The following is a 13631-nucleotide window of genomic DNA, read 5'->3' as shown; positions in this document are numbered from 1 at the left end:
AGTTCTACGAATTTCTATGTTCGGGACAAACCCATCTGACGTCTGAATGTATCACCCTGTATTGAATAAAAGGAGGAGGCACGTCAGAAACCACAGAGCTGTTGGCAGCAACCTGTGGGTGCGTTTCTGATTGCTCTCCTTGCAAGTAAACAAACTCGACCTGCTTCGTGTCTTCCTTCTCCATTTATTTAATAAGTGTTAGAACAAGGTTTAACTCTGACAAATCCAGAATCTGCACTGGTTAATGTTGCAGAAATTCACAAAATCCTCATAGCAGGACATTATTGTGGACAATCTTTATTTCAAAAGGCACAAACTGAAATCCATCAGCCGTGGACTTGTCTTTCTTCCCGAGCGGAAAAACAACAAGCCCCGAATCAGTTTATACTATTCTCTGATGCAAAAACACACCTCTTTATGCATTCCCAATCACTTCTATACAATAAGATGGATCCCATCTTCATTTGCATATTGTGTGTTATGCATGCATTGCCTTCTATGGCATGTCACATGATTCAGAACAGCACAGTTTTTACAAGGCCCATTGTCCTTATTAAATGTTATCTTTGTTTTTTAGTTCTTCTGATGTCAAGCTGATACAGAGGCACAACACAAAAAAGTAACATAGGTGAGCTGTTCCAAACCGAATGGCATAAAGAGATTAAGGCCCCGTCCACACAAAAAAAAAGTTCACCTCTAAAACGGGCATTTTTTTTTGAATTGGCATTTTTTTTTGAAAACGCAGACATATTATCAAACCTGACCTATAACCCCAAATGCATCATATATACAACAATGGTCATGCTGCAGCAGCTGCAGAACCTCACAAAGCAACTATAAGAAATACTCTCTATGGTGCACGTTTCTAAATACACAGGGTTTCTGCGGATCCTTAAAATGTCTAAACTAAGGCCTTAATTATAATAAAATGACAAGTAATCCTTAAAAAGAGTGTAAAGGTCTTAAAATATTGCAGACCCAATAAATCAAAACAACCGGTCAGTAATCTGGCAGGCATTGCGCGATGTGCACTTCCAGGTTTACTAAGGGCAGTGCACGCATGCAAATGACCAGAGGCGGTCCTAGCTGTGTTGATGCCCTGGTCAAGCCTGAACAGGGATGATCTCTGTGTCTCTCCCGTATGGACGGAGGATCTATAGAATATTTACTTCTGCATCTACCCTTCCAGATAATGGACCTGTTCTCCATAACAAATGACAAAAACTTTATCAACACAGCGACAATTGGCTTGAAGTTACCCTACATTGGCATCCTAATGCAAACCTAAAAGGTATTACTGAGCCTTTTGAATAAGAAATCATGCCCGATAATGTCTGATACTCCAGGGTACAGGGGTAAATATTTTATACCAGAAATAGGTTTTCAGTCCGATGTTTCTGCAGGAATGTCGTTTAAACTGTAGATTGTGACCTACATGTGACCTACAACGATACGTGCTGTGATGTCCTCCTCTCTCAGCCTTGCAGGTGTGTGTACATGCACATGCTGCGACTCACCGTCCCGTCTCCCCTGCAGCAGACGCAGCACCAGCACTGTGAACCAGGGACTCCGGTCTCGGGGGGCGTGGGCGGCTTGCCACATCCACCAGTCCAGTCGTGGCAGGTAAGGGCCCATAAAAGGAGGCGCCACGTTCTCATTTCCAATTTTGTAGAGAAAGTCAATCTCCTTGAATTCAAAGATGAGATCATCAGTACATTTTGATTTCAAACTGCATTCTGAGTCTGACTGTTTTTGTTCATTTTCATAAGTATGTTTGATAAACAGAAGTCCTATTGGTATGTCTGCTGTTAGCACCTTAAAACCTTTTTTGTGGAGAACAGATGATGTTAAAAACATTTTGTGTGGAATATCATCTGAAAACCCTAAATGAAACACCCTTTGGCTTGTTCATAAAACAACGTGACTATTAGTTGCCTCATATTGACAGGTCATCAATCATTTTGACAAAGTATATGATACAACTACTTTCATACATGAATACAAATTAAAACATTGATTCCTTACCGTCCATGTTGTGTTGTCTACGCTCCCTTCAATGATAATCTCAGGCCGACCATCATCCCAAAATGCATTGCTTTCCAGGCCATAAGAATTCACTAATCTGTAGTTCTGCACAGCACTGTATGCCTTCTGGACTTCTGGAAAAATCTTCCTGCTGGAGCTGCTGTCTACAGCCATGTACGGGACCTGAACAGGGCAGATCAGTCATTGGATTTACATTTACATTTACATTTACGGCATTTGGCAGACGCCCTTATCCAGAGCGACTTACAACGTGCTTTCAAGTTACCATCGATGAAGAGATCAAGATTGGATCAGGAAAGTTGAGTTTTCTCTGCACAGTACACAGGAGAACAGAGGATTTTTTTAGGCACAATAAAGGCAGATTTTGTGTGCATAAATATTTATTCAGTTTTTAAGGTGGTTGATGGATGGTTTTTAAGGTGTACTATTGGTATAGATTTTATTTTTATTTTTGCTGCCTTTATTTTTTTTTTATTATTTTTTTTTATTGTGTAATGACTGCTTTTTGCAAATTTCCAACTTATGGGACTAATAAAGGATTTTTCTTATCTTATAAATATTATTAGTTGTTTTATTATTGTTCTTCTTATTATTATAAGGAAATTTCAAATGAATGATTTTCAAATTTATACTCACTATTTTAGCACAATGTGACATTATTGTGACAATATCATAGTGGTGTTGAAATTAAAAATCACGATCGAGATGTTTGGTCTGAAAGCAGCTTTAGATTTGCTCCAATGAGCAGAAAAACTGTTTAGTTTAATTCATTCCGCGATCACCTGACGCCACGGCCATCCGAATGAGGCTTATTTCTGCCGTTTATGGAGTCAGGTGAGCGTGGACTGAACGCAGACAGCAAATCAAAGTGTCCACATGGGTGAATGGGACCTCAACTGTTGTATTTGAAAACATAATTTACTCTCATCATGTGACGTAATGTAGAAAAATTGATGGGATGCATCGTGATTCGTTGAAAATCGTAATTGAATCGAATCGTGAGGCCAGTGAATATGTAGGGAACACACACACAGGTTGGATGCTCCTCCAACCATTACCCATATAGCCTGATTCAGCATTAAAGTGCACTATCTTCTCACTATCAAAATCCTCCAGTTTCACATTCCTCGGTTCTGGAGCCCTAAAAGACCTCCTGTACCACAGAACCAGAGGTCAGAATCCAGATGGCTGAACCTCTCTTCGATATTTAACAAGAGTCACGACTCTTCCCTGCTCTGGAAAAAGGAGTGAAACCCAGAGAGACACGTCAAACAAAAGACAAACCACTAAGCGTCGTAATTCAAAGATCATAGCAAAATCCACAGGCCCCTGTGAAAACTAAGGAACCAGAGACTGCGGCGCCATGCCACGAGACTCTCTTGGTGGACGAGGTGTCAAATAAATGACTCAAATCATGTGCTTATGACTTAATTTGACAGAACATGTATTTGGGCTCAGTTTACCCTACAAAAATAACATAGTGTAGCGTCTGCGTAGGATCACAGATGGTTGATCTTCAAAGAACCTTTTAACCTTTGACATTTACATACCAATTACAAACCTGGACCCTCAACCTGATCGTCCCGTCTTCCCCCATTGTCACAAATGTAGCGTCTGCGTAGGATCACAGATGGTTGATCTTCAAAGAACCTTTTAACCTTTGACATTTACATACAAATTACAAACCTGGACCCTCAGCCTGATCGTCCCATCTTCCCCCACTGTCACAAACAAGATGCTAAACAGGCTGGGTCTGCAAACTGCTCATGGGGGTTCCAAGCTTCAAAGCATTCCATAAAGACCTCCTGCCTGGCCCCACCTTTGCAATACACTTAAACGCATTGTCTGTATCTTGTGCTAGGAATATGTGATTATAAGTGGATCCCGTATATGCACGCGTTGTGTGTACGTTCCCTTGTATGAATTATACTAGTTACAACTTTCTATTTTACATTAGGTAAACTCTAATTACCTATAATTAAGTGTATAAGTGTATTTCCACTTTCCTACCTCCTAAAGGTCCCTTTCTTGGTGTCAGAAGGAACTTCTCTTTACTTTACTTTACTTTACTTTATTTGGCAGACGCTTTTATCCAAAGCGACTTACAATGGGAAGACACCAGCAATTCTCGTTCGATTTCTATAGAATATCAAGCATACAAACTAAGAGCCCTGATAAGGCTTAGACTTGTCATTGAAGAACATGCTCGGAGAGTGTTGGGTGCTAGACTAAGAAAAATTATAATGTATTTATACATTTTGTATTTGTTTGTTAAATGTGTATGCATGTGTATGTGTTAAATTTATCTGTAATATTTTTGGAATAAGAGGGTTTTCACCTTCTTAAAAGTGGTGATAGTCTCGGCTAGTCGTGTGGAGGGGGGTAGGTTGTTCCACCAGCCAGGGACAACAACGGAGAACAGACATGATTGGAATCGGAGACCCCGTGAAGAAGGAATTTTTAGTCTCCTTTCGTTTGCCGATCTGAGAGAGCGTGTAGGAGTGTATCTAGGTAGTAGTGTGTTGATGTAGGAGGGCGCAGTTCCATTTACAGCCCTGTAGGCAAGCATCAAGGATTTGAACTCAATGCGAGCAGCTACCGGGAGCCAGTGGAGGGAGGTAAGGAGAGGTGTAACATGGGTGTATTTTGGCTGATTGAAGATGAGGCGGGCTGCCATATTTGGGACCATCTGGAGTGGTTTTATGGTGACTGCAGAGGCTCCAGCCAGGAGAGAGTTACAGTAGTCGAGTTTGGAGATGACCATTGCCTGGACGAGGAGCTGCGTAGCCTGTTGTGAGAGAAAAGGCCGAATCTTGCGAATGTTGTAGAGAGTGAACCTGCAGGATCTGGAGATCGCAGCAACATGATGGTTCAAACTCAGTTTGTTATCTATCCAAACCCCAAGGCTTTTTGCAGATGCCGTGGGTGTTAACAATAGCGATCCAATTTGAATTGAAAGGTTTTGCTGAGGAGAATTGTTTGCCCGGAAAGATCAGAATCTCGGTTTTGGATAGGTTGAGTTGGAGGTGTCGCTCAGACATCCATGCCGATATGTCTGAGAGGCAGGCCGAAATTTTTGTTGCTATAGTAGCATCTTCTGGTGGGAATGACAGATAGAGCTGGGTGTCATCAGCATAGGAGTGATAGGAGAAGCCATGTGATTGGATGATGTGACCAAGTGAGCGAGTGTATATTGAGAATAGAAGGGGGCCAAGGACAGAGCCTTGTGGAACCCCTGTGGTTACCCTAGAGAGGACAGATGTCTCACCTCCCCATGATACCTTGAAGGACCTGTCGTAGAGATAAGAGGTGAACCAATCTAGTGCGGTTCCTGTGACTCCTAAATCAGAGAGTGTGGTGAGAAGAATTTCATGGTTAACTGTATCGAAGGCAGCAGATAGATCAAGTAGGACAAGGACGGATGATCTGCGGGCAGCTCTTGCAGCACGAAGGTCATCCATCATTGCCAGGAGGGAGGTTTCAGTAGAATGCCCTTTCCTGAAACCAGACTGAAAAGGGTCAAGAAGATCATGTTTGTGGAGAAATGAGGAAAGTTGAGCCAGGACTGCTCTTTCAAGAATTTTTGAAAGAAAAGGAAGGTTGGAGACTGGGCGGTAGCTATCCAGTAGAGATGGGTTTAATGTGGGTTTTTTTGAGCAGGGGAGTAATGACAGCCTGTTTGAAAGCAGTGGGGAATGTTCCTGTTGTGAGTGAGGAGTTTAAGACATGTGTCAGAGCAGATAATATGGTGGGCTGTATGGACTGAAGGAGGTGTGAGGGGATTGGATCCAGGGAGCAGGTGGTGGGGTGACTAGACTGGAGAAGTGTAGACACGTCTGATTCAAAGAGGGGAGTAAAGGAAGACAGATTCCTGGTTTCAGAGGTAACAGCAGGACGGGGTCTGGGGTTAGGTGGTGAGAATTGTTTGCTAATGTCAGCCACCTTTTCTGTGAAGAAGGTGGCGAAGTCTTCAGATGAGAGAGAAGTGGAGGGGGGAGGGGGTGGAGGATTCAGGAGACGGTTGAAAGTCGAGAAAAGTTTTCGAGAGTCATTGCAGTTGTTTACTTTGTCCTGGAAGTATCTGGTCTTTGCTGTAGTTACAGCAGCAGAGAAGGATTTTAGGAGAGATTGATACTTATTAAGTTGAAGCGGGCACTTGGATTTCCTCCACTGCCTTTCAGCTGCTCTACGGTGGGACCTGTGGCGACGAACCTCGTCAGAGATCCACGGTGAGGGTGGAGTCGCACGTGTTGGTTTTGAGGTTAGAGGGCAGAGTCTCTCGAGGCAAGATGTTAGTGTGGAGAAAAGGATGTCTGTAGCACGGTTAGTGTCCTGAATAGAGAGGATGTCTAGGGGGGAGAGCTCAGAGGAGACAGCGGAAGACAATTGAGTAGGGCAGAGGGTACGGAGATTACGGCGAAATTGTGTTAAGTGTGAGGTGGGTGTGGTGCGTGCCAGGGGGGATAGTCTGAAGTGAATAAAGAGTGATCGGATAGATGTAGGGAACGACAGAAGTGTTGGCTGTGGAGCATTTGCGTGTGAGTACGAGATCTAGTTGTTTTCCAGCTCTGTGCGTTGCGGGCGTGCAGAGAAGTGTGAAGTTGGAAGCAGAGATGAAGTGTTGGAAGTCAGTGGTTTGTGGCTTGAGGAGATCGAGGTTGAAGTCTCCTAGTAGCACAAGGGGCAGTTCCTCATCTATAATTGAGGAGAGAGTTGTGTCTAGTTGCTCTACAAAGTTCCCCAGCGGACCTGGAGGACGATATACAGCAACTATGGACATTTTTACTGGGTGTGTAATAGTTACTGCATGGAACTCAAAACTGGTTGTTTGAATAGCAGAAACGGGAGTGAATTTCCAGTCCTTGGAAATGAGCAAGCCTGTGCCCCCTCCCCTGCCAGTGGGGCGGGGGGTATGAGAGAAGTAGAAGTCTGTGGAAAGGGCTGCAGGTGTAGCGGAGTCATGGGGGCGGATCCAGGTCTCAGTCAGTGCGAGTACTTGGAGATTTCGTTCTGTAGCAAAAGCCAGGAATGAAGGCTGCTTTGTTGACTGCCGACTGACAGTTCCACAGTCCGAACAAAGTACTCAGGGTGGCAAGATGAGGCCTGGGAGAGTGTGTGGAGGTTATGTGTGTTGCGTGTTCTGTTTGTATTGAATCGAGGAGGGCGCCTGGAGTGAATGAGCGGAATGTTCTGGATGGACATGATTAGCAAAAAGAAGTAGGAGAGGAGCATGGGTGAATTTACCTGTATTTTGGTTTTACTGCTCGGTAGAGTCGCGCAGGACGAGTCGCAGGTCTTTACCCAAGTGGGTCTTCACACAAGGGCTGACGCTACCGCTGACGCGGTAGCGCGACAGTAGTACCACAAGTACAGGTCAAATTGTGAGTGACTACAGGTGCGGTCCACAGGTAGTGGAGTTGACTATAACCCGTTTCACGGCTACGCAAGAGTGGGCGTGTACCTAGTTCGGGTGAAACTGACGCCGATTGACAACAATAACGACAGCGAAAGCTAATACATTAACTTAGCTCGCCTAGTCACGTCAACAAAAACACAAGCACTTCTTAAAAACAAGCTACCCAAGACAGAGTCAAAGTTTATTTACTCACCTCTACAGAGAACCGCGCGAGAAAGATTGCCGCTGTGTCTGGCAGTGTGTCTTCTCCTTACTACTGAAACAGTGATGCATACCATGTGATCACAAAATACATCATACAATTTCTATAAGGTAGAAATTGTAACTGCAATGAACTACAGTTTCTCTCTGGACCAGCCATAAAAATTCCGGTCAGTCGTAAACCCAGACAAAGGGAACTTCTCCCGCCAAAATGTCACACTTGTGATTGGCCATTCAGGCCACATGATGGGCGTGCCAGGAAGCATCAAAAAGAGCGTCACACAGGCACGAATGCTCAGAACTTCTTCTTCCTCCCGAGACACCTCTTTTCAACACTTTGACTCTTTGGCAAAATTTACCTTCAAGGAGGATCGCGACCCTACCACATCAGGACTTCTTTGCATGAAATAAGGACCAATGCAAGTAACTATGCACGTTTAAACCCCTTTTTAAGGTGAACATAAGAATTCTCTGACGATTCTCATTAGGCTGTGGTTAATTGATGTGTAATACTGCCATTCTCTTTTCATCACTTTCCTTTACCCTGTATGTATATGTTTGTCTAATTGTTGTATGTTAGCTATAGCCGTGTTTATTAAATTCTTTAAATTCACAATCGTTTGTTTCTGTGTGCTGCTCACAGCTGAGTCACTGAACGTTGACCTTTTAAGCTACATGCTAAATTACTGCTAGCACGCAGAGTGGGAAAGCTACCTTTCCTGGCCAAAGGGGGGGGTAATCGTTCCCAGAATTGATAGATAATTATATTATCTGCTCCGTGGACGGACAGATAAAGTAATTGTAACATTAATTCTGCTACAGTTTATCCCCAAATCTAGTCTAAATGTTTATTATTAATTATAACCAGTTATAATTAATTCTAGATATTTCCCTTTGAGCTAATTCGTTACACATAGCAAATTAATTAATAGAGAAAAACATCTTTCACACATGATGTTTTCATGTTGTGCTCAGTTCTGTGGCCATTTTGATTCATTCAAAAGCAGAACAAAAGTCTGGCACCACTTTGCATCTCTTTGTGGAGCCAACATGCAAATTGTTGGAAAATATCATGCAATCACCCTTTTTGTTATATATCTCATATATAAATTACATCTGTATTTGGAATGTTAACCTCTGGAAGACTCCAGCTATATTAATCATTAGATGCTTGGAAGAGAAACCGTGGGACAAGGGATGTGTTGCAAGATAAGTTGGGGAGACAACGAACGGAGGGCTTGCAGATGGAGAAAGCAATCAACCATGAGCTAAACAACAGCGAAGTTCTACGTTCGGAACAAACCCAGCTGGTGTCTGAATGTACCGCCCTGTACCAAATAAAAGGAGGAGACGTGTCAGGCCGCACAGAACTGTTGGAAGCGTGATGTAATGTGATGGAATGCTTCGTGTCTTACCTCTCGAGTTATTTAATAAGTGTTGGAACGACGTATAACTCTAACACAAATGTATAGAAAAGGCTGCATCTGGATTTAAATGGGGACGTCAGTAAAGTGACTGACTATCAGTTCTGGGGTTGTTTTGTCTGCACTAAACGCTGGCCAAATGCTGCACTGCGAAAAGCAACCATACTTAATAATATATAAAATGCATAATTACGGCTTCGAATCGGCTGCCCATCACCATCCAAACCCAAATATACAGTAAAAAAAAACCTTACAACACTGAGCGCAAACAAGGCCACGGCAACGGAGCTGAAGATCAGGGACTGGACGAGCGAGGACAACTTGGCAAAGGTCCCTCGGACACAAACAGACCTGTGGAGAACACACACACACACACACACACACACACCTGAATGGAATAAACAAGGCACTCGACCAAACCTCTGGACAGACACTCAGATACACACACTCCTACCCCAGCAGAGCAGAGACCACCTCCCACGTCAGGGACAGAACAGCCAACCAGATGCTGGGCGCGGCCACTGCTTTCAGGACGCCTTGGAACTCCTGCTGAGTGAAAACTGACAGGAGACCAGGCGGCCCGGAAGTGATATTTCTGCACCGTTTTTTCCCACTGAATATATAATTTTCCGCATTGCTGGTGGCTGTGCAACATTTGCCAGGTTAAGGGCCGAGTTGAACCTCTTTATAAAACGTCAGGCGGGCGTCGAACGCAACTCACTGGTCTTTGAAGACACCGTCTTGCCGTCCCAGTCGACCCGCAGCCGGAACAGCTGCACAGCGCTGAGCACGACCACAGCCCAGACAGCGGCAGCGAACAGGAGGGGCAGGAGCGACGCGGCGGCCTGAGTCCACGCTGAGGAACAGGGTCAACCCGGGCAGCGTTAGAATGTTCGTCAGAAAAGTCAATTAAAGACGTGGAGGCGGAGCTGCACCTCATAACCAGTCGTGACGGTTCACGTTTCATAAAAGCAAACGCTGAAGCCACCACCTGGATTTAAATGAGCCAATATACAGCAGCCTGAAAGTTGAGTTTCTTTCATTAAGGTAGAAACGTTTCATTCTGCATCCACAGAACTTAGGTCACACTTCATTCCCGCCTTGAATAGGTTTATTAAAAGGTCCCCTGCAATGAAAATCTCACAAAGTCAGATTATTTAACATTAATACGAGTTCCCTGAGCCAGTCTATGGTCCTGCAGTGGCTAGAAATGGTGAGAAGTGTAAAGAGTGCTTTGGCCATTCTGCTCAGATGTAAAAGGTTACATGACGTCCTGGCTGCATGTTAGTGACGTCATTTCCGCAAATGCCCGCTCAACGTCTATTGGCCTCTCTCCTCGTTAGCATTTAAAGCTACAGACACCGAAATGGCGCGTTCCTGGGAAGTCTCATTGTGGGACTGGATCAAAGTGGCTGTAATTCCGCACCAAGGCTGGATTTTGGAGAGAAATAGGGGACCAAAACTCAAATTCAGTGCATCCACATCCATTCACACTCCCTGCTTTGGTTTCCCTTAACAAGGCAGGACTGGGGTGTGACTTATCTGGAGTACAAATTTGTGGTCGCCACCCAAAATCTCTTAGATTGACAAAGTTCCGTGGATGCACAATGAAGCGTTTCTACCTTAAGGAAAGACGTCCACTTCCGGACAACTCCCCCTGGATGACTGAGAGTGTTCACAGACAACAGAGAGCAGCTTTTTAAAAACGGTCAGCTCGTACTTCTGCTTCTCCTCTTCTTCTTGTGACCGAGCCAGAAGCCGACATGGTCACTGTCCAGCAGAGACAGGCAGAGCGCAGCGGTCAGCAGATTCAGGAGGCCGTGGTTCCCAGTCAGAAACGAACAGATTTGGAGCAGGACCTTCAAAAAAAGAAAAAAGGGGTGTTAAATGCATAAACCTTGGCAAGAATCCAGAGGGCGCGGCCACCCATCACACACCTGCACGTAGAAAGCGGACAGTCTGAGGCAGCGAATGGGAGCGAAGAACAAAAACGGCACAACGATCTCCGCCTCAAGCTGCACCACCACGCCCAACTTCAGCAGCCAATCAGGGAGGTGGTGGCAGTACCAGGACAGAGGGGTGGGGCTCGGCTGACCCTCAAAGTAACGGGAGAGAGCTGAGGACGCAGAAGCAGAAACCAGAACGTTACTGGGGGAGGGGACGCTGACACCGACTGGGCGGGGCTAACAGTGGCCGGTCCGCTCACCTGACAGATTCCACCAATCAGAATCTCCTAAAGCCAGCTTGGCTACGCCTCCTCCGAACGTGGCGCGGAAGAGCAGCCAGCGGGTCAGCCAGAAGGTCACGCGGTCATGGTGCTGGGAAGCGGACCCACCGCAGAGGAACGGTGCGACCGGCACAGCCAGAAACCCCGCCTCCAACAGGAGATGGTCCCTACAGTGATTGTTGTTGGAAAAATTTATATAAGTTATCATGCAATTAGCCTTTTTATATACCTAACATGTATTAAACTGTATTAATCTTTGGATTACACAAACTATATTGATCTCTTGGATGGGAGAAACTGCGGGTCAAAGGATGTTTTGCAGGACAGTTTGCAGGACAGAGTGACCGCGACCTGATATGAGGGAGTCTGCAAACTGCTGAAAAGACAGGATGCAGATCGCGTGACCTGACATTGTTTGGCGGATCTGCGTAGAAGAAGACTATGTTGAAAGCTGCAGTCACGTGAGTTTCCCCCTCCCTTGGAAAACCTCAGACTTTGTGGAACTAGGGACCACCCCAACATGAATAAAAGGAGAGGAAGCACCTGCTCTCCTCGCGAGTAAGAACTTAACTCTCTCTCGTGTCTTTCTTCTCAGTGTTAATAAATGTCAGAACACAGCACAGCACACGGTGCACACGGTGAAATGTGTCCTCTGCTTTTAACCATCACCCTTGGTGAGCAGTGGGCAGCCATGACTGGTGCCCCGGGGAGCAGTGTGTGGGGACGGTGCTTTGCTCTGTGGCACCTCAGTGGGTCGGGATTCTGATTACGGGGCCGCTTCCTTAACCTAATGACACTTAATCTAATGAAAGAAGAGCTTAGAGAATCTAAGAATGAGTCCGATTTGGGCATGAAAAATTTAAACATGAACAATAAATAATCATCACACACTCACCACTTGCAGTGGAGGAAGCCCTGACCAGCCTGAAAAAAACAAGCCGAATTTAGAATTCATTCCTGAACCCTGACCCCCAGTCAGACCCTTTTAACGCTTTAGGACCAATCAGAGCACAGCTGAGCAACTCATCACCCACCTGGTGGAGGGACAGGTTCAACACCCACAGGATCAGGAACACCAGGCCGCTCCTCAGGCGCTCCCACACCACAGCGCCGAAGGCCAACAGCGCCCCCAGCAGGCAGAGCAGCTCCATGACCTGCTGAGGCGCCAGGCCCAGGTGGGGTCCCAGCAGCAGCAGGGTGGGGTTGGCCTGCAGCTGCTCCAGGACGGGCCGGTCGCTGTCGGCCAGCAGCCGACTGACCGGAGCGATGCCCTCGTCCCCATAAAGACCTGCGGTCAGAAGCAGGTGGTCGATGCCGGTTTATAACAAAAAAAAAGGAATCAAAATGTTTTTGATTCCTAAAAACATCCACCCCACAGTGCAATTCAGATTAGATGCTTCAAATGAAAATATTAATATTAGTAGTAATGCGGATGGACAGTGTTTACTATGAGCACGGAATTGGTTTTTCATTCATTTCGTCATCATCCTTCCCTAAAGTCCCTTCTACATCTGTGTGTGTTTTGTGTGCTTGGAAACCGAGCAACGAGTTGAACAAGTTCTGATTTGTGCCTCTATCAACACACACACACACACACACACACACACACACACACAGAGAGAGAGAGAGAGAGATAAGTGTAAGTGTGTATTCACTCCCGAACTTCAATAGAAGGGGTGTTTAGCGAAAGTGAAAAGATTGTGTAACACCGCAGCGCAGCACACGGTGACGCAACGAAATTTGTCTTCTGTATTTAACGAGCACCCTCAGTGAGAGGTGGGCAGCTGTGCGTTATTGAGTCGTTCAGCAAAACTGAAACAATGTAGCAGAGTAACACACACACACACACACACACACACACGCCAGTCCGCCACGTGGACACGAAACTGAAGAAAAGGAGGGAAAAAAGCCGCAAATTTACATTTACGGCATTTATCAGACGCCCTTATCCAGAGCGACTTACAATCAGTAGTTACAGGGACAGTCCCCCCCCGGAGACACTCAGGGTTAAGTGTCCTGCTCAGGGACACAATGGTAGTAAGTGGGGTTTGAACCTGGGTCTTCTGGTTCATAGGCGAGTGCGTTACCCGCTAGGCTAGTACCACCCCGGTACACGCTACTACACCTCCCTCTCCCACACCCTTCCGGTCCCCACGCGCGGCCACACCCCGCTCCTCACCTGGGATCTGCGCGTAAAGAGCCGCGAACGCGAACAGGCAGGAGGCGGCGAGCAGCAGCAGGAACAGGCGGCGCGGAGCTCCGACCCCCGCCGTTCCCGCCATTCCCGCCATTCCCGTCGTTCCCGGCATCGCGTGCG

At 45.9% G+C, this 13631-nt stretch overlaps 1 protein-coding gene and 1 long non-coding RNA gene across 3 annotated transcripts in view; one reads left to right on the top strand and one right to left on the bottom strand.

Moving 5' to 3' along the window:
• The window catches only part of LOC114771990 (uncharacterized), a 17991-nt gene extending 15399 nt beyond the window's left edge, over positions 1–2592 (top strand). Inside the window, exon 3 of the long non-coding RNA XR_003743877.1 lies at positions 1480–2592. This is a non-coding gene — a long non-coding RNA (uncharacterized LOC114771990). The remainder of the gene's footprint in view (positions 1–1479) is intronic.
• LOC114771988 (lipase maturation factor 2-like) overlaps positions 1–13631 on the bottom strand; it is a 16438-nt gene extending 2807 nt beyond the window's left edge. The window contains exons 1-12 of one of the 2 annotated variants that reach the window (XM_028965171.1): positions 13494–13631; positions 12349–12602; positions 12210–12238; positions 11294–11481; positions 11025–11203; positions 10808–10946; positions 9809–9943; positions 9542–9647; positions 9342–9438; positions 2312–2356; positions 2026–2208; positions 1518–1686 (exon numbers count right to left, since the gene is read on the bottom strand). In XM_028965171.1, coding sequence (XP_028821004.1) covers positions 1518–1686; positions 2026–2208; positions 2312–2356; positions 9342–9438; positions 9542–9647; positions 9809–9943; positions 10808–10946; positions 11025–11203; positions 11294–11481; positions 12210–12238; positions 12349–12602; positions 13494–13623 — 1654 coding nt within the window. In that variant the 5' untranslated portion in view covers positions 13624–13631. The remainder of the gene's footprint in view (positions 1–1517; positions 1687–2025; positions 2209–2311; positions 2357–9341; positions 9439–9541; positions 9648–9808; positions 9944–10807; positions 10947–11024; positions 11204–11293; positions 11482–12209; positions 12239–12348; positions 12603–13493) is intronic. The other variant, XM_028965172.1, reaches the window with a different exon arrangement.

The sequence above is a fragment of the Denticeps clupeoides genome, unplaced genomic scaffold, assembly GCF_900700375.1.
Source record: "Denticeps clupeoides unplaced genomic scaffold, fDenClu1.1, whole genome shotgun sequence".
Taxonomy (NCBI): domain Eukaryota; kingdom Metazoa; phylum Chordata; class Actinopteri; order Clupeiformes; family Denticipitidae; genus Denticeps; species Denticeps clupeoides.
Note: the sequence above shows the minus strand (reverse complement) of the source record. Positions and strands in the feature narration are given on the sequence as shown.